At 38.5% G+C, this 25,079-nt stretch overlaps 1 protein-coding gene across 4 annotated transcripts in view; it reads left to right on the top strand.

Annotated features, from left to right (window-relative positions):
* FBXW7 (F-box and WD repeat domain containing 7) overlaps window positions 1–25,079 on the top strand; it is a 135,401-nt gene that overhangs the window by 44,323 nt on the left and 65,999 nt on the right. Inside the window, exon 4 of one of the 4 annotated variants that reach the window (XM_070757824.1) lies at window positions 16,740–16,798. The exons of the other annotated variants lie outside the window; for them this stretch is intronic. Within the exon in view, the coding sequence (XP_070613925.1) occupies window positions 16,740–16,784 (45 nt within the window). The 3' untranslated portion in view covers window positions 16,785–16,798. Of the gene's footprint in view, window positions 1–16,739; window positions 16,799–25,079 lie in introns of those variants that run through there. 4 annotated transcript variants of the gene reach the window in all.

Below are 25,079 nucleotides of genomic sequence, written 5' to 3'. Positions count from 1 at the left end.
TTTCGTTTATAAATCTGTGTTTGCAAAGTATTGGTGCAATAGGCTGTCAAAAACTGGTTGAATAACTTTTTCTATATTCTGATGTTTTGTTAAGAAATGTTTCCCATTTTAGTATTTCTGGTTTTTATATATTAGAAATTAGGACTTTAATTATCTGTGATTTTGCTTGCATGACTTCCTAAGCTATGATGTGGTTAAATCTAGCATGACATTGAACCATGTTAAAACTGGTTTAAGAAGAAACATCTTAATTGTAATTTGTAATCATTACTATCATGGATGAATTCTTGTAAAACACAGTGCAAACTCATATATACACGGTCTTCTAGATCAGCCTTTTACCAGAGTTATTAAAACTGGTATTATAATTCCCTGACGTTCTGAAATGAGAAGTACCCAAAAACTTTAATATAATTTAGTTCAAAAATAGGCTTAACATAGCTTTAAAAAGCAAGAAAAAAGAATAACCCCTAAGGAAGATAGCCTTTCAAAAAGAATTTCTATTTAAAACAAATATGTTCTTTTCACTTTGCATTATCACATTCACTCCAAAAATATAGTGTGATTCCTGTTGCTGATTCCTGATATAATATACAACTGTGATTACCTTTCCTTCTGCTCTTTGCCATGAGTCTACGGAAAGGGGCGGCATACAAATCTAATAAATAATAATAATAAAATAATAATAATAATCTCCTGGGAGGAAACAGGGCTGGAAAAGGCGGGGAGAAGCCTCTGTGGTGCCTCTCCAGAATTCTCTGGGGTGGAAACAGGCCAGAAAAGGCGGGGAGAAGCCTCCATGGGGCCTCTCTAGAATCTCCTGGGAGGAAACAGGGCCTCCGCCCTCCCTGTGGTTTCCCCAATCACACACATTATTTGCTTTTACATTGATTCCTATGGGAAAAATTGCTTCTTACAAACTTTTCTACTTAAGACCCTGGTCATGGAAAGAATTAAGTTCATAAGTAGAGGTACCACTGTATTGACTTTTTGGGCCCCATTTGGACATTAACACTTAGGGGTGTACTCACTTTTGTTGCCACCAGTTTAGACATTAATGGCTGTGTCTTGCGCTATTTTGAGGAGACAGCACATTCACACTGATATACAAGCTGTATACTCACCACTTTACATTGTAGCCAAGTGTCATTTCTTCAGTGTTGTCACATGAAAAAATATACTTAAACATTTACAACATGTGACGTGGTGTACTCACTTCTGTGACATACTGTATATTCACAAACCTAATTTGATCTTGGGTTCTTGAACCAAAAGTTCATTTCCTTATCATTTGACTGTAATACAGTGTTCCCTCGATTTTCGCGGGTTCAAACTTCGCGAAAAGTCTATACCACGGTTTTTCAAAAATATTAACTAAAAATACTTGACGGTTTCCCCCCCCCCAAACCACGGTTTTCCCCACCCGATGACATCATATGTCATTGCCAAACTTTCGTCCGCCTTTAATAAATATTTTTTTTAATAAACTTTAATAAATAAACATGGTGAGTAATAATCTAAATGGTTGCTAAGGGAATGGGAAATTGTAATTTAGGGGTTTAAAGTGTTAAGGGAAGGCTTGTGATACTGTTCATAGCCAAAAATAGTGTATTTACTTCCGCATCTCTACTTCGCGGAAATTCGACTTTCACAGGCGGTCTCGGAACGCATCCCCCGTGAAAATCGAGGTAACACTGTACCGCCTTTGTGCATAAGCCATTGTCAGCTTCATGCAATTTACTTTAGTTTTCTACCTGTTGGATGATGATACACACAGCATTCCATTTATTTGTCTCATTTTTAAGGCCATTCAGCTCACCAACAATTCAAGGCAGTTTTCAATTAAAATATTAATTGACAAGGCAATAAAACATTACTAAATAACTTCATAATAGCTTGGTGTATATTGCCTAAACTTAGTAAAATGCCATTTTCCACTATGAACGCTAGAGGGTGCAGTTAGATGCCTTCATATAAAACATTCAGTGATGCTCCAGAATAAATAATATTTGTACTGTCTTTCATATTCTTGATACTTTTCAAAGGGTACAGGTAGTCCTTAACTTACAACCATTTGTTTAGTGACCATTGAAAGTTACAATAGTACTGAAAAAGTGGTGAATTACTATTCCTCACACTTAATGACTATTACTATACCCTCCATGGACATGATATCAAAAATTCAGGTGCTTGGCAATTTCCCCCAGGATTATGTAATTGCTATTTGTGATCTCCCAGCTGGCTTCTGACAAGCAAGGTCAATCAGGGAAGCCAGATTCACAACTGCATGGTTCACTTAACAACAGCTGTGATTCACTTTAAAACTATGGCCAAAAAAGGGATCTTTGGGCACCATTCACTTAATAACTGCCTTGCTTAGCATCAGAAATTCTGGTCTCAATTCTGGCCATACTTTTTAAAATATGGAATACAGATAGTCTTCACTTTACAACCTTAATTGGGATCAGTAAATGAAGTGGTTGTTAAGTGGTTGTGACAGCCCTGCTTCACAATGGCAGGGCCAGAAGTCTTGTCGTTAAACAAATCCTGCAGATTGTTACGGGAGGACCGACCTGGATCCAACTTGGTCCTTCCAACCTCAAGCTTCCATTCTTCCAATGGACTACCTCCCCTGCATCTCCCCCTGTTAGTCTGTCTCCCGTCCATGCCTGCCCTTTGGCCACCCAAACATCAGAAAAAAGTTGCTGTATTCTCCCACCACTGCTGCCAGTGGACCTTCCTCCTCGGCTTGATTGTCGTGTGTTCTTTCTCCCTTCCCCTTGACTTGTCACTGCCACTGAGGTGTGCAGTCTCAAACCCTATGGCCCAGCATATCAAAAAGCCCATGAACAGTGCTGTACAAGCAGTCCCAGAACTGCAATGCAGTGAGAAGCACTGGGACATTTTTGCCACATCATGGCTTAAGAGCATCTTGCCCCAAATTATCTTTGAGCTGCAGCAAGACAAGCAATCCCTGAGTACAGTGATACCTCATCTTACAAACCCCTCGTCATACAAACTTTTCGAGATACAAACCTGGGGTTTAAGATTTTTTTTGCCTCTTCTTCCAAACTATTTTCACCTTACAAACCCAAGCCGCCGCCACTGGGATGCCCCGCCTCCGGACTTCTGTTGCCAGCGAAGTGCCGGTTTTTGCACTGCTGGGATTCCCCTGAGGCTCCCCTCCATGGGAAACCCCATCTCTGGACTTCCGTGTTTTTGTGATGCTGCAGGGGAATCCCAACAGCACAAAAACGGGTGCTTCGCTGTCAATGGAAGTCCGGAGGTGGGGTTTCCCAGCGAGGGGAGCCTCAGCGAAATCGCAGCATCACAAAAACACGGAAGTCCAGAGTTGGGGTTTCAAGGACTTTTGTGTTTTTGCAATGCTGCAATTTCGCTGAGGCTCCCCTCGCTGGGAAACCCCACCTCCGTACTTCTGTTGCCAGCGAAGCACCCATTTTTGCACTGTGGGATTCCCCTGCTGAGATTCCCCTGCAGTATCACAAAAACACAGAAGTCCGGAGGTGGAGTTTCCCATGGAGGGGAGCCTCAGGGGAATCCCAGCAGCGCAAAAACGGGCGGTTTGGCTGGCAAAAGGGTGGGCTTGCACACATAGAAACATAGAAACATAGAAGTCTGACGGCAGAAAAAGACCCCATGGTCCATCTAGTCTGCCCTTATACTATTTTCTGTATTTTATCTTAGGATGGATATATGTTTATCCCAGGCATGTTTAAATTCAGTTACTGTGGATTTATCTACCACGTCTGCTGGAAGTTTGTTCCAAGGATCTACTACTCTTTCAGTAAAATAATATTTTCTCATGTTGCTTTTGATCTTTCCCCCAACTAACCTCAGATTGTGTCCCCTTGTTCTTGTGTTCACTTTCCTATTAAAAACACTTCCCTCCTGGACCTTATTTAACCCTTTAATATATTTAAATGTTTCGATCATGTCCCCCCTTTTCCTTCTGTCCTCCAGACTATACAGATTGAGTTCATTAAGTCTTTCCTGATACGCTTTATACTTAAGACCTTCCACCATTCTTGTAGCCCGTCTTTGGACCCGTTCAATTTTGTCAATATCTTTTTGTAGGTGAGGTCTCCAGAACTGAACACAGTATTCCAAATGTGGTCTCACCAGCATTCTATATAGCGGGATCATAATCTCCCTCTTCCTGCTTGTTATACCTCTAGCTATGCAGCCAAGCATCCTACTTGCTTTCCCTACTGCCTGACTGCACTGTTCACCCATTTTGAGACTGTCAGAAATCACTACGCCTAAATCCTTTTCTTTTGAAGTATTTGCTAACACAGAACTGCCAATACAATAGTCAGATTGAGGATTCCTTTTCCCCAAGTGCATTATTTTACATTTGGAAACATTAAACTGCAGTTTCCATTGCTTTGACCATTTATCTAGTAAAGCTAAATCATTTACCATATTGCCGACGCCTCCAGGAATATCAACCCTATTGCACACTTTAGAGTCATCGGCAAATAGGCAAACCTTCCCTACCAGACCTTCCCCTATGTCACTCACAAACATATTAAAAAGAATAGGACCCAGAACAGACCCTTGTGGCACACCGCTTGTAACCTGACTCTGCTCAGAATACTCACCATTCACAACAACCCTCTGGTGTCTATGCTTCAGCCAGCTGCAAATCCATTGAACTATCCAGGGATTAAGTCCAATCTTCACTAATTTATCTATCAGCTCTTTATGTGGAACCGTATCAAAGGCTTTGCTGAAGTCCAGGTAGGCAATATCCACGGCACCACCTTCATCCAACACCTTTGTGACATAGTCAAAGAAATCAATGAGATTAGTCTGACATGATTTGCCTTCAGTAAAGCCATGCTGATTTGGGTCCAATAATTTATTGTTTTTTAGGTGCTGATTTATCCTCTTTTTCAGTAGAGTCTCCATCATTTTAACGACAACTGATGTCAAGCTAACTGGCCTGTAGTTACCAGCTTCTTCTCTACTGCCCTTCTTGTGGATAGGCACAACACTTGCCATTCTCCAATCCTCAGGAACATCTCCTGTTAACAAGGATTGGTTAAACAAATCAGTCAGGGGGGTAGCAATGACAGATCTGAGTTCTTTAAGAACTCTGGGGTGGATGCCATCTGGACCCATTGCCTTATTTATCTTTAATCGTTCAAGTTCTTCTAAGACATCGGCTTCTAAGATCACTGGAGCTGAATCTGTACAGTTGGAGGCAATGCTATATCCCTCTATAGTATTATTTTGTAAGGTGTCTTTTGAGAAAACTGAACAGAAGTAGCTATTGAAATGGTCAGCAATCTCCTTATTCCCATTAATGCATGTATTGTTCCCGGTACTAAGCTTCGTGATGCCGCAGTTTTTCTTCTTCTTATCACTAATATATCTGAAGAAGGTTTTATCCCCCTTCTTTAGAGATTTGGCAATTTCTTCCTCTTTTGAGGCTTTAGCAGCATATATTATCTGTTTCGCCTCCTTCTGTCTCATTTTATACACCTCCCTATCAGCTATACTTCCAGACTCTTTATACCTCCTATAGGCAGCCTTTTTTTCATTGACTATAGTCCTTACATCATTGCTAAACCATAGCGGTTTCTTCTTCCTTTTACCTTTAGTTATTTGTCTTACATACAGTCCAGTGGCTTTTAAGATGGCCTTTTTAAATACAGTCCACTGGGTGCTCGCTCCTGCCATTTTATCCCTCCCCTTTAATTCATTATCTAAATATTCCCCCATTGCATTAAAATTTGTTTTTCTGAAATCCAATACTTTGGTTGCATTATAGGATTGCTCACAATGAGTTTTTACATCAAACCACAAACATAGATGGTCACTGCAACCTAAATTTTCTCCCACCTTGACATCTGAAACCCAATTCCCATTCGTAAAAACTAAATCTAGAATATTCTCCCCTCTAGTTGGTGTCTTAACCAGCTGTGCCAGAGCTGCTCCTGTAAAGGCCTCTACTATATTCTTACTTTTGCATGTAAGGGCACTGGGGATATTCCAGTCAACATCAGGCATGTTGAAATCACCCATAACCACAATATCTCCCTTTACTGCCATTTGGGTAATTTCATCCACCATCTTGTTGTCATATTCCTCAGATTGCCCTGGAGGCCTATAGATCACCCCAATTCTAATGACAGAACCGTCTTTATTTTGCATGCAAATCCAGAGGGTCTCTAGATCTTGACATGTATTTTGAATTAGTGTTGTTTTTAGAGTTTCTTTAACATAAATGGCTACTCCACCTCCCCTTCTCTCTATTCTATCCTTCCTATACAGTGTATATCCTGGTATGGATATTTCCCATTCATTAGAATCCTTAAACCATGTCTCAGTTATGGCAACCAGGTCCAAATTATCTCTAGATATTATGGCCATTAATTCACAGAGCTTGTTGCTCAAGCTTCGAGCATTCGTGCACATTACACGAAGAACATTATTTTCATTATTAGTTTGCCCCTTATCATCAACAACTACATCTATTTTATTTGCAGCTCCCTTTTCATAAGCTTCCAAAAACTGCTTTATCCTCATTGGTCGGGGACAGAAATCACCCACATCAGTTACATCTCTGTCCCCTTTACCTAGTTTAAATGCCTGTCCAAAAAAGTTCTGAATTCCTCACCGAGTACCTGGGTACCTCTGTATGATGGATGCAAACCATCCCTCTTAAACAACTCCCTATTAGACCACCTACTGACATCATGACTTACATAGCCAAAACCTTCAGCTTTACACCACTGCTTTAACCACACATTAAACTCTATGATACACGTTGTTTTATCCTCTTGGCCACAAACCGGTAACACCTCTGAGAAAGTCACTGAATCTGCTATTTTACCCAGCTCCACACTTAGACATTGAAAATCTCTTTTTACTACATTGACATTTCTCTGGGACAAATCATTTGTGCCAAGATGCACCACCACATCAATGTTATTACCTTTACTCACAGCCTTGACAATGTTTGTAATCCTCCTCCTGTCCCTGCTGGCAGTGGCCCCTGGGAGACACCTCAGCACCTTCACCACGTCATTACATTAATCGCTTTTCCATTGATTCCTATAGGAAACATTATTTCGTCTTACAAACTTTTCACCTTACAAACCTCGTCCTGGAACCAATTAAGTTCGTAAGACGAGGTATCACTGTACTTGGTTAGAAGCCCATTTCTTCTTGCGTCTCATCAGCTGGTTCTCTTGCAAGGAACTGTTTGAGGAGTGGTTACAAGTTCCATTTTTTTCAGTATTGTCGTAACACTAACTTATCGGAACTACCTTACTTGTTTATTATATGTATGGAAATTATTCATGACAAAATATGAATAATTCTCTCTTAGATTTTGACTATATCAATATAATAATGGAATGGAATGACATTTTAAAGGAACATTTGTCCTGATTTTTGAATTTTTGAAGATATCATCCACACAAATTAATAAGAATCATTTAAATTCTTTCCAGTAAAAAAAAAATTGGACTTGCTAGCTATATAGTAAATATTTTTGGAACAAAGACTTTTTTATTTACATTACTTAATAAAGACTGAGACTATAATGTTTATGCAAGTTGCCAGCAATTTAAGGCAACTGCTTCCTCTAATTTATTAATTATTTAGGTGTATGTGTCAGATAATATTTAAAATCAATTATAGGACCAGTCAAGGCACTTGAGCATAAAGAATAAAACATTGGATTTGGAATGTATTGAATATTTTATATAATTGTGTATTTTCATATCCTTATAAATTTTACAAGTTTACAACTAGTAGGTTATTTAATGTGTAATTCTTTCTATTTTCTTGTTTTGTGTTACCTGGCTATTTAAGAGTTTGATAGATTTATTGCACTATTTTCTTGGAGATGAAAATAGTGTACAAGACCTTCCCTTTAACTTTTCTTTAACCAAAAATTCCATGAAACACATTGAGTGAGAGTAACTAGTTCCAAGTCACTTAGTCAGCTTCCATATGAAACAGTAACTTTGAATCATAGTCTTCTCAGTCCACTCTTCCTAACCACAATACCATATTACCTTTAGCGGTACTGTATTTAACATTTTGAAACCTAACCAGACACTGGAGTGGGGGGAAAGGTTTTTTTTTGTGTGGAAATGCTTGCTTTAATGACACTTATATATCTGAAGTTATACCTAAAATAGCAAAAGCGTGAAGGAAAACTATGAGTATTGGTATACGTTCCTTACAAGTCTCTTATACTTAAAGTGAATAGGGTTTACTTAAAAGAATTAATGAAGATTTACAGGAAAAGAGGAAGGCAGTAAACTTTTCCAAAGTTGTGTGAGTGGTCCTTTCTATTTAAAAGCTATTTCAAAAATTGTGATGCTGATACAAATCTTAAAGATATTTATTGCGTGTATGTAGATGTTGTACAAATGGTTCATTTCTGCTTAATATATGTACAGTATCTTCGTTGAGTACTGTGTTTAGTTCTGGAGACCTCACCTACAAAAAGATATTGACAAAATTGAACGGGTCCAAAGACGGGCTACAAGAATGGTGGAAGGTCTTAAGCATAAAACGTATCAGGAAAGACTTCATGAACTCCATCTGTATAGTCTGGAGGACAGAAGGAAAAGGGGGGACATGATCAAAAGATTTAAATATGTTAAAGGGTTAAATAAGGTTCAGGAGGGAAGTGTTTTTAATAGGAAAGTGAACACAAGAACAAGAGGACACAATCTGAAGTTAGTTGGGGGGAATGATCAAAGGCAACATGAGAAAATATTATTTTACTGAAAGAGTAGTAGATCCTTGGAACAAACTTCCAGCAGACGTGGTTGGTAAATCCACAGTAACTGAATTTAAACATGCCTGGGATAAACATATATCTATTGTAAGATAAAATACAGGAAATAGTATAAGGGCAGACTAGATGGACCATGAGGTCTTTTTCTGCCGTCAGTCTTCTATGTTTCTATGTTGAAGAGAAATGAATAGTTATTTAATTGGAGATGTGGTGACCCTGTGGTTAGAATGCAGTATTGCAAGCTAATTCAGCTCACTGCCAGGAGTTCAAGCCTCATCAGCTCAAGGTTGACTCAGCCTTCCATCCTTCCCAGGTCAGTAAAGTGAGGACCCAGATTGTTGGGGCCAATATGCTGGCTCTCTAACCTGCTGAGAGCACTGTTTTTCAACCTTTTTTCTTCAGGGGAGCCTTTTGGTGTCGTCAGATTTCTGGCGGATCTCTGGTTGAAAAACACTGCATTAAGCAGTACATCCTGAAGCTGAAATAGAATTCTAAGTGTGATTGGACACACAAGGAATTTGTCTTTGGTGCATATGCTCTCAGTGTACATAAAAAAAGATACTTTTGTCAAGAATCATGAAGTACAACACTTAATGATTGCCATGGGGGTCAAATAAGCAATCAAGAAACAATATAAATCATAAGGATAGAAGCAATAAATTACAGTCATGTTCATAAGTGGGAGACTAGCGATAGGAATGATGAGAAGACTAATAGTAATAGTAATGCAGCCTTAGAGGATGGAGGCAGAATCAGCAAGTGCTGCTACCGTGTGGGGGTCCATGGCTGCGGAGTTGCAGAGAGAGGGTGAGAGAGAGAGGCTGCGCCGTGTACCCTCGCCGGGATTGCCAGGCCTGAGCAGGGCAATAAGCGGAGGCCGTTCGCTCCATTCCACCCGCTTTCCCTACACATTTTTTGGCGGCTGCGGGGGGCCAGTGGGAGGGTTGGAGTGAAGGCAAACCCGGAGCAGACACCTTCCGTTCTGCCTTTCGCTCCTCATTTCGAGCTGTTTTCTCTATTGACTTTGTTTGTTGGAAGCCAGCAGTGAGTTTCGCAGATGTTGGTCATGTGATTATGGGATGCTGGGATCTTGTAACAGCAAGCTGGTTGCTAAACTCCAGAGTCATGATTATATGTCCATTGGAGTGGCTGCAATGCCCATGTTACTCCAACACTCCGCAGTCTGCATTGGTTGCCGATCAGTTTCCGGTCACAATTCAAAGTGTTGGTCATTACCTATGAAGCCCTTCATGGCACCGGACCAGGATATCTGCGAGACCGTCTTCTGCCACATGAATCCCAGCAGCCGGTTAGGTCCCACAGAGTTGGTCTTCTCCGGGTCGTCTGGCAGGACCCAGGGGAAGAGCCTTCTCTGTGGCGGCTCTGACTCTCTGGAATCAGCTCCCTCCAGAGATTAGAACTGCCCCCACCCTCCTTGCCTTTCGTAAACTCCTTAAAACCCACCTCTGTCATCGAGCGTGGGGGAACTGAGACATCTCCCCCTGCCTATGTAGTTTTTGTGCATGATATGACTGTATGTATGTTTTTTATATTGGGGTTCCTTGCTTTTTAGATTTTTTAAAATGTACTATTGTTATTTTAGATTCTAATTATTAGATTTGTCATTATATATTGTTTTTATCACTGTTGTGAGCCGCCCCGAGTCTGCGGAAAGGGGCGGCATACAAATCTAATAAATAATAATAATAATAATAATAATAATAATAATAATAATAATAATAATACAAAGACTGGTTTTAAGTCTCCTTTGCTCAGCACCATTGTAACTTCAAATAGTCACTGAGTGATCAGTTGTTATATGAGGATTACCTACAATTCAATTTTTATTCACTTTTCTATTTAGATGCACATAGGGCAGTTTAAATGTTAATGTGAGGGAAGTTATTTACAGATGTTATTTACAGAAGACGTTCTTGAAGAAACCACATCAATACATAAGGACAACTTAAAATAGGTAGCAGAAACCAGTTTGTATCAGATAAGTTAAAAAAAAGAGATATCCTTAGTTTCCTGCAGCTAAACTCACAAGTACATTAACTACCAGATCACAAAGAAACCCTGCAATAGTACCTTAGTTTGCAAATGGAAGAATTCTGTAATTCGTGTAATTCCAGGAATTTAAATAGGGTACTTTAAATAGGGTATCTACGGTTTACCTATCCAGATTCCTAAGAGGTCAGTAAGGGGCGAGTACAAGTGCACTAGAGTGCCTTCCGTCCCCTGTCCTATTGCTCTCCTATATCTCCTATACCTTTCTTCTATTCCTATATTTCTTCTTCTATTCTTTCATTGATATGTTCTATTACTTTATCTTCTTTTCTATTATTTCTTAGATATATTTTACTATGAGTATCTCCTCTATAACCTTCATCATGTATTTTATTATGTATATATAGATATATACCCACTAAAACCCTCATTGTGTATTGGACAAAATAAATAAATAAATAAAATACATACATACATACATACATACATACATACATACATACATACATACATACTTTCTGGCAGGCTTTCAAGATCTGATATCGTACCCTGCAATAATTGACTTCAAATAGTTTTTGCAGTATCTGTTTTCTGGCCTGGCCTATCTTGAAGAGCTGACACTAGTGAATCATATAGAATTTGTGTCCTAATTGCATTCTCTTCTGCTCAATTGATGGAACGCTGACAGCCTTTCATCTGATGTGCTATCAAAATAAAGCTACACAGATAGCTTCCCTCTTTATTCCAAAAGCCGTAACAGAGATTTCTTTCCTTCTTACACTATAAGTCTATGAAAAACCAGGAAAAAGAAGTGTCATGTGACACTGCATGACACTAGTCATGATTAATCTGTTTCACTTGTGGCCTATCAGGATGGATCAAAGGAAAGGACTATCTCAGCCGTTTTTAAGCAATTGAGAGATCACGAGGCAATAAACCATCCAAACACAGCACAAATCATTCAGTGAAGGGATTTCAGCAGATTTCAAGAACTTTCCTTACTAGAAAAAATGATAAGGTAACAGTCTGGTTTATCACAGCTGCTATAGAATCAATGCATGGCATTTCCCCTAATACAGGAGTACAGTTTATCTAAGTGCCTTATCATGCAGCTGCCATTGCTTGTTAAAATGGCTTTTGGTCTAGTTTTCTCTTTCTGTTCATGCTCAAATAGCTTTTAGGCAAATTTTAGTATTTGGTTTATGGAACTGATTGAGAAAAACAATACAGTGATACCTTGTCTTACAAACTTAATTGGTTCCGGGACGAGGTTCTTAAGGTGAAAAGTTTGTAAGACGAAACAATGTTTCCCATAGGAATCAATGGAAAAGCGATTAATGCGTGCAAGCCCAAAATTCACTCCTTTTGCCAGCCGAAGCACCCGTTTTTGCACTGCTGGGATTCCCCTTAGGCTCCCCTCCATAGGAAACCCCACCTCTGGACCTCTGTGTTTTTGCAATGCTGCGATTTCACTGAGGCTTCCCTCGCTGGGAAACCCCACCTCTGGACTTCCGTTGCCAGCAAAGTGCCCGTTTTTGCGCTGCTGGGATTCCCTTGCAGCATCACAAAAACACAGAAGTCCGGAGGTGGGGTTTCCCATGGAGGGGAGCCTCAGGGGAATCCCAGCAGCGCAAAAATGGGTGCTTCGCTGGCAACGGAAGTCCGGAGGTGGGGCATCCCAGCAGCGGCGGTGGGTTTGTAAGGTGAAAATAGTTTGTAAGAAGAGGCAAAAAAATCTTAAACCCCGGGTTTGTATCTCGAAAAGTTTGTATGACGAGGCATTTGTAAGATGAGGTATCACTGTAGCTTTTTAAAAAAAGTATTGTTATGATTTATACTCTGCTCTGTTCCTTTAAAAAACCTCAAAAGGTGATTTCAGAAAGTTACTGATAAAATTAAGTTTTATAATCTAAGCTGTATAAATTGGGATATAAATAATTTCTGATAGCTGGCTCTCTAGACTGAATTTGAGTACATCTAGCAAAGGAAAGTCCACCAGTTTTCATAACTATTGGTTTTATTAAACCAGTCTTACTATTTTTCTAACTTTCAGGTGAAAACTATAGTCCATTAGTTTATAGTCTGCACTCTGGAACATGGAAAAAAGTTTTTATCTTGTGTCACATTCTTTCAGATCCTTGAAAAGCGCTATCATATCCCAACTCAGTCTTTGCTTATGAAGGCTAAATGCCCAATTTCCACTCATATAATTTTTAATCTAGTGACCTGATCATTTTTTTTTTCTATTAATGATCACATTAGGTATATAACCACTTCTAACAACACAGAGTAAAGGGAAAATTACTTCCATTATTTAGAAATTATACTTCTATTGATAGACCCTAATACAGTGATACCTTGTCTTACAAACTTAATTGGTTCCGGGACAAGGTTCTTAAGGTGAAAAGTTTGTAAGACGAAACAATGTTTCCCATAGGAATCAATGGAAAAGCGATTAATGCGTGCAAGTCCAAAATTCACCCCTTTTGCCAGCCGAAGCGCCCGTTTTTGCGCTGCTGGAATTCCCCTGAGGCTCCCCTCCATGGGAAACCCCACCTCCAGACTTCTGTGTTTTTGCGATGCTGCAGGGGAATCCCAGCAGTGGAATCGCAGCATCGCAAAAATGCACGCTTCGCTGGCAACGGAAATCCGGAGGTGGGGTTTCCCAGCGAAGGGAGCCTCAGTGAAATTGCAGCATCGGAAAAACACCGAAGTCCTCAAAACTCCACCTCCAGACCTCTGTGTTTTTGCGATGCTGCGATTTCACTGAGGCTCCCCTCACTAGGAGGGGAAAAACGGGTGCTTCGCTGGCAACAGAAGTCCAGAGGCAGGGCATCCCAGCGGTGGCGGTGGGTTTGTAAGGTGCAAATAGTTTGTAAGAAGAGGCAACAAAATCTTAAACCCCGGGTTTGTATCTCGAAAAGTTTGTATGACGAGGCGTTTGTAAGACGAAGCATTACTGTACTACATTTTTTTTCCTGCATTATCACTCTCTTGAGTCTTTACCCTATTAAAAAATAGGGTTTTAAAAGAATGTAAAAGAAAGATTTCATATTGCATATATTTTAAAGGTGTACCAGCACACAACAAAACAATCGCCAAGCAAATTCTTCAAGAGCAACTGTAGTAGTTATTCTAACAGCTGGTACTATCCTAAGACAACCAAAGAGTTTAACTTAATCACATAAATCATGTTATATCCAATAAGGATTGGAGTGACATTTTTAGAATATTTGAAGTACTCAAGATGATGCAGCTGGGTTTGTGTTACATATTTGAAATAGTTTGAGGAATATTTTAATGTAGGAATGAAGACAGATGTTCTTGAAACACTAATTTAAAGAAGGTAGGGGAAGTGAACTAGGAATTGGTGTTTTCTTTGAAGACGTGCTGAAGTTCTGTGCACAAAAATAAACCTCCCAAGTTTAACTTAATTTACTTCATGGACACATTTTTCATTATTTTCATATAGAATTATCTGAGATAAATTCACATAGACACACGGACACACACGCATACAGACTCACACGACATAGAACATAGAGTGTAACAAAAAAGAGGGTAATCTACTAGATAATTTATTTAGTTTGGGATTAGCATGTGGTTAACTGAAACTTATTTTGAAAACTGGTTGCTACTATGTTGCTGAACCAATCAAAGAATGGATAAAACTAACTTTGCTCTTCCGGTCCTCTTCCCCTTCCAGATAAATTATCCCCTTCCAGATAATTCCCTTCCAGATAAATTATAACACCAGTACACTTATCTGAGATCAAATAAAAGTGACTGTCTAGAGTAGAAAATCAGGAATTCTGGTTCTAAACTATACATGGTCAAAGCAAATTGTCGTTTGGCGAGAAGAGCCTTCTCTGTGGCGGCCCCGGCCCTCTGGAACCAACTCCCCCCGGAGATTAGAACTGCCCCCACCCTCCCTATCTTTCGTAAACTACTCAAGACTCATTTATACCGCCAGGCATGGGGGAGTTGAGATAGCTCTTCTCCCTAGGCCATTACAAGTTATGCATGGTATGTTTGTGTGTATGTTTGGTTTTATAATAGGGGTTTTTGGTTGTTTTTTATTATTGGATTGTACATGTTGTGTTTATTATTGTTGTTAGCCGCCCCGAGTCTGCGGAGAGGGGCGGCATACAAATCAAATAAATTATTATTATTATTATTATTATTATTATTATTATTATTATTATTAAATTGGCATAAGAGTCAATGGAATTCAAAGTGGGCTGGACTTAGACCTCCTGTGGGTGCAAAGGGACTTGAGATTGATGACATCTTACCTCAAATTTACCTCGGGGTTCAACTTGGTCATCTCCTATAGGGACAGAGTTAATTCTAGTAATATATCCTGTAATAGTACCTTAGCATCCTGCATATGTACACATGAGATTAACTTGTATTTAGATATTTCCCAAAGTGATGCTGATGGTACAGCAGAAAGATATGAGATATTGAGATTTTTATGTGCCATGCTGAACAGCTTATAGTAATGTAATAGTGCTGTAATTAAATAGCAAACAAATTTTCAATAAAATGTAAAAGCAAGGTATTTTTTTTAAAAACACACATCTGTATGAGGTAAATAAAAACATGTTTAAAACATAAATATTCATGAATAATGTAAGGCTTTCTGAATAAGGAATTTTTCAAATTTCACACAGGCACAGAAATAGTATTATCCTTTATAATACTATCGGGTGGGTTATAGCTTACCCCTCCTGGTTCGCTTCCTTTGCGCATGTGCAAAATATGAAAACATTTTTTTAAAAAAACAGCAAAAAAGAGAGATGGCAACACATGAGCCTTGTTGGAAACCAGGCAGGACTAACACCCCTTTTGTACAAATACATACGCTTTTTATAGTATACGTAATAGAAAGGCTACTGTGCGTTATCTATTTGAACGGGAATCCTACTGTTGAAAAGCTCTTGTATGTTTCTATAGGAACATAATATCCATAATCAAATGTAAATGGGACTGGCTCCCTTATGCACCATATATACCACAAAGGCAAGATAATTTTAGACTCTTAAAGTATGATTTCTAAAAAAAAACCCAGACTAATAGAATAGATACATAAACTACGGTAAACAAATAATAGCAATCTTCAATGCTCTCTGTAAAGCACAATATTCAGATTGTGGGAAGCAAATGGAAAGAAGTGGAGAATGTATTACTAGAAAATTTTGCCATGATGTTTTTATTTATTCTTCATTGCTCCTATCTTATTCTAATTTGGTAATTAATGCAGACATTTTTCCTGTTATTATTCTAACAATGAAAATATTTCAGATATTTCAAAATAAATAACTCTTACATAAAAGAGTCACGCGGACACATGTTCACATACCAAGATAGATACACAATTAATTCCGGCCCCAATAGGTATAATTTATTCATGGTTTCTATGATTAAGATTTAACAGTGTATTTGTTTGAAATAGTTGTAATTGGAAACGTTAAAGCCTAATCTCTCTTAAAACTCCTATCAGAACCATAATTGACTTTAATTTGGTAACTCAGCTGTTTTAGTTCTAAGCATTTGCTTTTTTTCCATGTCACTTACGTTGGTAGTATATGTGTTAGTGATACTGCATGGGTGGGCCAATAGCTATTTGATTGGCAGGGACAGTCTGTCGCCATAGTCATTTATAATTCCTGTCTATGCTAGGATCGCTTGTACTTCACTTAGCAGCAGACAGGTCAAGACACTTACTAGGAGGGACAGAGGCAAAGGCAAAGCAGGCCCCGAAAAGCCGAATCTCTGCTTTAAAATCCTCAGTTGCACCAGATACTATTTTGTATTGCTATTTTTTTTAGTAATGCCCTTTGATTGCAAATAATTTTGGAGCAAGTGACAATAGTATAATGTCAAAATCAGGGAAATCTTCCTTAAATCATGGCTTGGTTTCTTTTGATCTTCCAAGTCCAAAAGAGGCTTTGCCACACCAAACTGTGATGAAGATATTTAGCATCAGCATCATTACCCAAGGCCTTCCTTTTTGTCGTAGACGGGTAAGTGTGAAAATGTTTGCCCCTTGTATGGGAAGGGTTATACCTAAGATAGAAAATTGCATATCTTAAGTACTGCAACTTGTTTGTAATTATTTCCCAGTTCATAATCCTTTATTTCTTTAGAGTAGGAAAAGTAAATATATATAATATGCTTTAAGGTAGTTTGATTCCTTTTTATTAGCATACTTATTAATCTCAAAATAAATGTCAAAGAACAAATACAAGATTATAAAAAAAATAATGTGTAGCATTTTCTGGAAATTTTCTCAGTGCTGCAGCAAGATAACTCTCTTTGAAACTGGTGATAAAGAAGAGGAATAAATACATATTATTTGATAAACATATTTTTTAACCTTGCTGAAATCTTAACATTAATCTTTTACATGATTAAAGTGCATTGAACATTTCTATGTCTTATAAAAAGTCTTGGTTTCTCAGTAATAAATTGCCAGCTTTTAAGTTACTGTAAGTTTAAATACTACTAATAAAGTCAGTTATTTCTTATATTGCTTTCATATTTCATGTCTATCTTAAATGTTTCTTAGTACCAAAAACTTTTTGAAAGAATTCTAATTTAATTATACTTCAACAACATGCTTTGATCACACAATATTACATGAATTGTTTAATTTAACGTGGCATATTTGTATTTCCTTTGTGATGTGATTAGATATCGAATCAAGAAAAGATATTTATTGTTCTTTCAAAAATTTACACAGTGAAACCACTGAAAATAATTGTATTTAAATGATCTTGCTTGCACATAATGCTAGAAAGTGTCCTTCTCATTTAGATGATGAGGTCAGATGATCTATCGGTGGGGTTACCTGATATGTATGTTACAGTTTACTTACATTAAAACAGATGTGGTAACGATGCTTAGTAATGCTTCTGAAAGGTTAAGGCTAGCTTTATGGGTAAGAGTTGACTGAACAATTTGGAAAGCATATTTAAATTTTAAATACGGTCAATATTTTGAACATTCTTAATTATTTAAATCTCTATAGCACCTTGTTTGAGCTCAGTCACTGTATAGGAAGCAAAAGTGTACAGCAATGCTTGCAGTAAAAATACTTACTGTTAGGAGATCTGACAGTTCATGTCTTATGTGTCTCTATCACTAGTTATATTCAGCTTCCATTGCGCACATTACTATAAATGGCCATAGAACACAACAGTAGCCATCCATATTTCTGTTACTTCAATCAAACATAAAGAGGTCTAGCTCCAGATATTAAGTGCTGGATCTGTTCATTTTGACATGGAAACCTATTTAGCACTCTGTAGCTCATAACTGAAACATCTAGGTAAACTATGTCTCAACTAAATGAAATCCCACTTCCAGCTGTGCAATATTTTTTAAGAAGCTCATTAATAGAATACCTGATTGAAACTTTTATCTTGATTAATATTAACACTAAAGAAAGTTACATTGTCATTTTGGTTTGCTCATTTCACTGCAAAGAAGCATTTTCCAAATAGTGTTCCTGCCTTGATTCAGTCTTCCATTGAGCAGAAACATTAAATTCCTGGCAGTTTCTCTATTCCCGTGAAAGCATGCAATTTTGCAATATGATTCAGTGGATTTTAGAAGCTACAACCTTCTACTAATAACTGGAAACTGAAGTTATTTTAATTTTATCTAGTCACAAACCCATTATTTTACACACTGAAGTCTGCTTGTTTGTTTAGTATCTCTCTAGACAGGGGTGTCAAACTGGCGGTCCATGAGCTGGATGTATAACAAGCAGACCATGTCTACCACTGTTCCGCAAAGGGAAAAAAACATTGCAAAACATCACGTGACAGCAATGTAATGCTACAATTTTGATACCTGTGCCCTAGATCAGTGTTTCCCAACCTTGGCAACTTGAAGAGATCTGGACTTCAACTCCCAGAATTCCCCAGCCAGCGCTGGCTGGGGAATTCTGGGAGTTGAAGTCCAGATCTCTTCAAGTTGCCAAGGTTGGGAAACACTGCCCTAGATAATTAGTAGTTCTACCCATCTCACTTAACAGTAAAAACTTACATCCTGCATAGACATGCAACTTATGCTAATACAGTTGTATCTCTACTTAAGAACTTAATTCGTTCCGTCACCAGGTTCTTAAGTAGAAAAGTTTGTAAGTAGAAGCAATTTTTCCAATAGGAATCAATGTAAAAGCAAATAATGCGTGCAAACCCATTGGGAAACAAAGAAAAGCTCGGAATTTGGGTGGGAGGAGAAGGAGGAAGAAGAGGAGGACAGTTGCTGTCGAAGGAAGAAAGTGAGGCGAGGGAAATTAAAAAAATCCAAAACTTTAAGGCTTTAAAAAAAAAAAAGGGATTTGAGGCAGCAAGGAGGAGCATGCACCTCCCATACACCCGGCGCGAGGTTGCCTCCCATACACTGCGCCAGAGAGAGAAACCCAGGGGGAATGGCAGGAAACTGGCTGGGCCTTCGTGCTGCTCTCAAATTTCCTGGGAAACTTTTCCGGGCTCGGGTTCTTAAGTAGAAAATGGTTCTTAAGAAGAGGCAAAAAAATCTTGAACACCGGTTCTTATCTAGAGGCGTTCTTAGGTAGAGGTACCACTGTATAGTGCAAGTTTGATAGCCATCATCATCTGTTTGGATTATGACAATGCAGATTAAATGGAGCTAGCCTTGAAGACTATCTGGAAGATTCAACTGCTACAGAATGCGCCTGTATGAGTTACCTTGGGTGCCCAAAGAAAGGTGCATATAATACTTCTGCTGCATAAGCGGCATTGGGTACTGGTTTGCTTCCAGGTCCAATTCAAGATGTTGCTTATGACCTTTGAAGCCTTGTATAGCACAGGACTATGTTGCCTATGGGGCTATCTTCGCTCAAGTGTCCATGTAAGAGGAATAGACGACTTCTTCTTCTTCTACTTCTTCTACTACTTCTTCTTCTTCTTCTTCTTCTTCTTCTTCTTCTTCTTCTTCTTCTTCTTCTTCTTATTATTATTATTATTATTATTATTATTATTATTATTATTATTAATTAGATTTGTATGCCGCCCCTCTCCGAAGACTCGGAATGGCATATAGACACTTAGCTTGTAGAACCTAAAGTAATGCAATACTAAAATGATTGGGGACCATGGTATGATTGGTTATTCATGCTTTTGGTGCATAATTCAATCCAGTAAATTATATTATATATAATTTGTAGCATTTGGAAGAATTATTTGCTCTATGAAGCTACAAAGTTCCATAGGTTTTCTTGATAATGTCATTAGTGGTACATAGATAATGATAAAAAATAGCATTTATAGACAATGTTCGGACTTGACCTGCATTGCTTTTGCACTCTTGATGCTATGTAGTATTTTTAGTGAAAAACATCTATAACAAGTTCATATTGAAAGTGTTACAATTTTAACTTTACTCTTTGGAGTACTGTAAAAGAGAAATAACGTCACAAAATTTTAGTGTCTATACTTGCAATAATCAAATAGAGCCAAATGGAGGCACATGGCTAGTCATAGGGCACTGGAAAGCAAACAAGTAAATTGATCTTGCTCATCTTTCTTATATCTGAAATGACCTCTATCTTCTCAGCTTAGTTTTTCTCCCTAACCTCAATAGCTGAGCATATTTCAAAACTTGTCAATGAACTGTAGTCACCTTCAGATTTTATTTTACAATAAATATGTAAAATATCCTAATAAAATAAAATTTATTCTAGAAATTAATAAATCTATGAAATTGAGCATTATATTAATATTAAAACTAAAATTTAATATGCAAAAGTTTCATGGGGCAGAAGATGAACTGCAAAGAAAATATTTATAACCTCATTTAATTATTTGTTTGATTGATTGATACCTCTTGGAATAAAAATACACTTGATAGGCAACATAAACATCAGATTGCCAACTTTGTTCTAGAGTTTTTAAATATGTAAACTAACCATTTGCATCTCTGCTTCGATTCATAGTTAATATCCCCAAAACATTGTTCAATTAATCAAAGATTAGCATTTACATTTTAAAAAGTGTAGTGTTTAGCAGCTCTTATTTTTTATTTCCATCTGACTAGCTTCTCCATTAGTTGGTCTCAGCAAATGTATGTCCTGGTTTTGTATTCTCTAACATTTTATTAATCTCCAAGTCGCTATGTATTGCCAATCATGAGAGTCCTTACAGAGTGCCATCTTAAAAAAGATGAATCATTTGTGAACATAGCAAGTTTATATTCTTGGATAAAGACGATAAACTAAACTATTCATTTGAAAGAAAGGATTTGTCATTAGGTTTCAGGAGCTCACAAAGTTTGCAGAATTCAAACAATGTTTTGAAAAACATACATATAACTACACAGGAATTAAATTTAGCATTTGGCAAAGTGGTATAAGTACTGCCACACGAATCCCAGTGACCAGTTAGGTCCCACAGAGTGTGCCTTCTCCAGGTCCCGTTAACTAAACAATGTCGTTTGGCGGGGCCCAGGGGAAGAGCCTTCTCTGTGGTGGCCCCGGCCCTCTGGAACCAACTCCCTCCAGAGATTAGAATAGCCCCCACCCTCCTTGCCTTTTGTAAGCTCCTCAAAACCCACCTCTGCCTTCAGGCATGGGGAACTAAGATAATCTTTCCCCCTAGGCTTCTACAATTTATGCATGGTATGTTTGTATGTATGATTGGTTTTATAACAAGGGTTTTTAGCTGTTTTAGTAATGGATTTTTACATTCTGGTTTTGTCACTGTTGTTAGCCGCCCCAAGTCCACGGAGAGGGGCGGCATACAAATCCAATAAATAAATAAATAAATAAACAAACAAACAAACAAACAAACAAACAAACAAACAAACAAACAAACAAACAAACAAACAATCTATATATGTGATGGCGAACCTTTAGCACATGTGCCACAGCTGGCACACGAAGCCATATCTGCTGACACAGGAGCCTTTGCCGTAGATCAGGTCCAGCATGCATGTGTGCGCTGGCCAACTGATTTTTGCCTGGCCATGCCCTCATCCCCTCCCAGGAGTCTCCAGCGGCCCATTTTGAGGTAAGTAAAGGGCTTGGGTCGAGGCTCCGGGAGGGTATTTCTGGCTTCCGGAGGGTCTTCGGGAGAGGGAGGCCATTTTTGTTCTCCCAAGCCCCCAGAAAAACCTCTGGAGCCTGAGGAGAGCAAAAAAACAAGCCTTCCGGTCCCACCAGAAGTCGTGAAATGGGCCATTTTTGGCCTTCCGGGTGTGAAGCCATTTTCACCCTTCCCAGGCTACTAGAAAATCTCTGGAGCCTGGGGAAGACAAAAAACTGGCCCACTGTGCCATCACATATAAAAACGGTGAGAACATGGGGGGGATCGCACACGCATGCAAGGGGGCAATGAATTATGGGTGTGGCCACATGCATGCATAACCCCCCTACGCTCCTCTACCAAATTACAGACTATCACATCTGTTTTATTAAATATTTGCCATGGAATGCAATGTTAGTATTTTAGTGGCGCATAAACGAATATACCGTTCTAATTGTTCTGAGCTAGAAATGTCCGACATTCCTGAAAGCAAGTTGCTATTAATAACACTGTTATACATTTTCTTCTCATGATAACGCCAACAGCTGACAAGAATGCAGGCCATCTTGCCTATTTAGCGCAGTTGCATTCCATTCACATTTTTCTCATAGTGTGTTGTTCTTCAGCATCCCATTTTAAAAGGCTCCCTAATTCCAAAATGGGTATCAGTTCATAATTTTGGCAAAGTTCCCTGCACTTGAGAAAGAAAGATGTGTTTATTGCACCCCTATTCTTTGATGCTAACAATATTTATCTTGCTGATGTTAATTTCATTTTGGTTTTAATTATTTCCTGGTTGCATATATTTCTCATCTGGTTCCTCGAGAATATGTCTTCTTCCGAACAGCAATATTATTGACATAATTGTATATACTGAATTTTCTAATTTATCTATCTATCTATCTATCTATCTATCTATCTATCTATCTATCTATCTATCTATCTATCTATCTATCTATCTATTAGATTTGTATGCCGCCCCTCTCCGAAGACTCGGGGCGGCTAACAACAATGAAAAGATAATGAAAACAAATTTAATATTAAAAAATAATCTAAAAACCCCCAATTTAAAGAACCACTCAACCACTCATACATACAAGCATATCATGTATAAATTCTATAAGCCTAGGGGGAAGTGAAATTTCAATTCCCCCATGCCTGACGACAGAGGTGGGTTTTAAGGAGCTTGCGAAAGGCAAGGAGGGTGGGGGCAACTCTGATATCTGGGGGGAGCTGGTTCAAGAGGGTCGGGGCCGCCACAGAGAAGGCTCTTCTCCTGGGTCCCACCAAACGACATTGCTTAGTTGATTTACATTCAGTTTAACTATTTTATCAGATAGGTGAAACTAGATTTGGAATGTTTGTGGTGGAAGGGTTGGCTTAAGGATTTCAAGACAACATAATAACTAATGTCTGCACCGATTCAGTTTTGATTCATTGATTTAGATTTTCAGTTTCTGCTTGCATATAGACATGACAAATAGTTGGTCTTGTATGTTCTTTCAGTGCAGCATTGCCAGGTCTTACATGTAGTTCATATTAACTTGTTTCACACATGTTGTATGCTGCCCAATTATAGGCTCTTAAAATGTTCACAACAATTAATATAAAACATTTTTTTTAAAAGATCAAAATCCACACCAAAACCAAAGAACTAAACATAGGCTTACTTAAGCAATGATCAGGGCAAAATATAACAACATTCTATCCAACGATCACCTACATTTATGTCTAAAAAACGATGATAATTCTTTGCCTTTTTCGTAAATAATATTAGACAAGAGGTATATATTTTGGGGCTCAGAACATTTGATAGGATGGGGCAGCCCCCAAATGGCCTTTTTCTATGATCTATGATTCTGTGATCTATCTGATTTCTATGAATCTCAAGCGGAGAGAATCCCAAACACATTTCTGATAAAGCCTAAAATGGGCAAAATCTGGATTATCTCATGTTCTGTCGGGCTCTCTGGTAGACTCCTCCCAAAAATTCACAGGTACAAATTTCAGACACACACACGTTTGAAAATTCAAAACAATGTTCTTTATAATGAAAATTCACTTAACCTAAGCCCTCTTTTGGTATAGCAAAGAGCACTGGTCTCCAAACAAACTGGTAATTTGTACAAGTCCCTTATCAGTTCTGTGATACTTAGCTTGCAGCTGTGATGCAATTCACAGTCCTTCTTCTTTCACAAAGTGAAACACACTTTGCTCTGGTTTAGTTTCAAAGCGGGGAAAAAGCAGCACACAAAAGGTCAAAGTCAGTAAAGCAGTCACGAAACACAACGATCAGATAATCCTCCACAATGGCCAAACCCACAGGCTGCTATTTATAGCAGCCTCACTAATTACCACAGCCCCACCCAACCACAGGTGGCCTCATTTTCTTTGATAATAATCTCTCAGTTGTTGTTGCCTATGCATCGGTCTCCGCATGCGTGGCTGTATCATTAACTCTTGTTCTGAATCCAAGGAGGAGCTAGATAATTGATCTCCTTCTGAGTTGTCTGCCCCACTCTCCTCCTCCCTGTCACTCATGTCTTCTTGGTCAGAGGAGCCTTCATCATCAGATTCCACAGGCCTGCAGCATGTGGATGTCTCCCCCACATCCACAGTCCTTGGGACAGGAGCTGGGCCAGAGGATATTTTTTTGTAATTTCAAAAGTTTTGAAATTACAAAAAGTTCTTCACTCTCTCTCCCCATGAGTACATCATTCCACTTAATGGTAGAGCTGAAAGCTTAGAGGCTACACTGAAGGAGCTTTCATTGAATAAGGGACAAACCATGCTCTGAGGATTACCTACACAGTTCATATCAGTCACATTATCAACATCAATGCAGCTGGAGATCTCTTGAGCTTCCTTGTGGCTGCTGGCAGAAAAGCTGTCTCTTGCCTCAGTGGTCTGTGCAGTAGTCTGTGCAGGAGCCCACTATATCACCTCAATCTATTGATCCCCTAACCTCAGCAGTAATCAGGCAGCTTTCTCTAAACAAAATATTGCAAAATGCAAAATGTTTTTGTATCCGAACAATTAAATAAGTACATAGATGCATGTTTTGAACCCATTAAAACATTTTGTGTGTTTTAGCCTCTTAATTATCCTTTTGCTAAATAAAAGCTCTGTGTTTTGGGGAAGTGGATGGAAACCTTCTAGATCTTAATGATAACCTTCTAGTCACAACTATTTTTCTGTTGCATATTGATACTTTTCTGATA

The sequence above is a fragment of the Erythrolamprus reginae genome, chromosome 7 (genome assembly GCF_031021105.1).
Source record: "Erythrolamprus reginae isolate rEryReg1 chromosome 7, rEryReg1.hap1, whole genome shotgun sequence".
NCBI classification, from domain to species: domain Eukaryota; kingdom Metazoa; phylum Chordata; class Lepidosauria; order Squamata; family Dipsadidae; genus Erythrolamprus; species Erythrolamprus reginae.
This window is presented reverse-complemented; position numbering and strand designations above follow the sequence as displayed.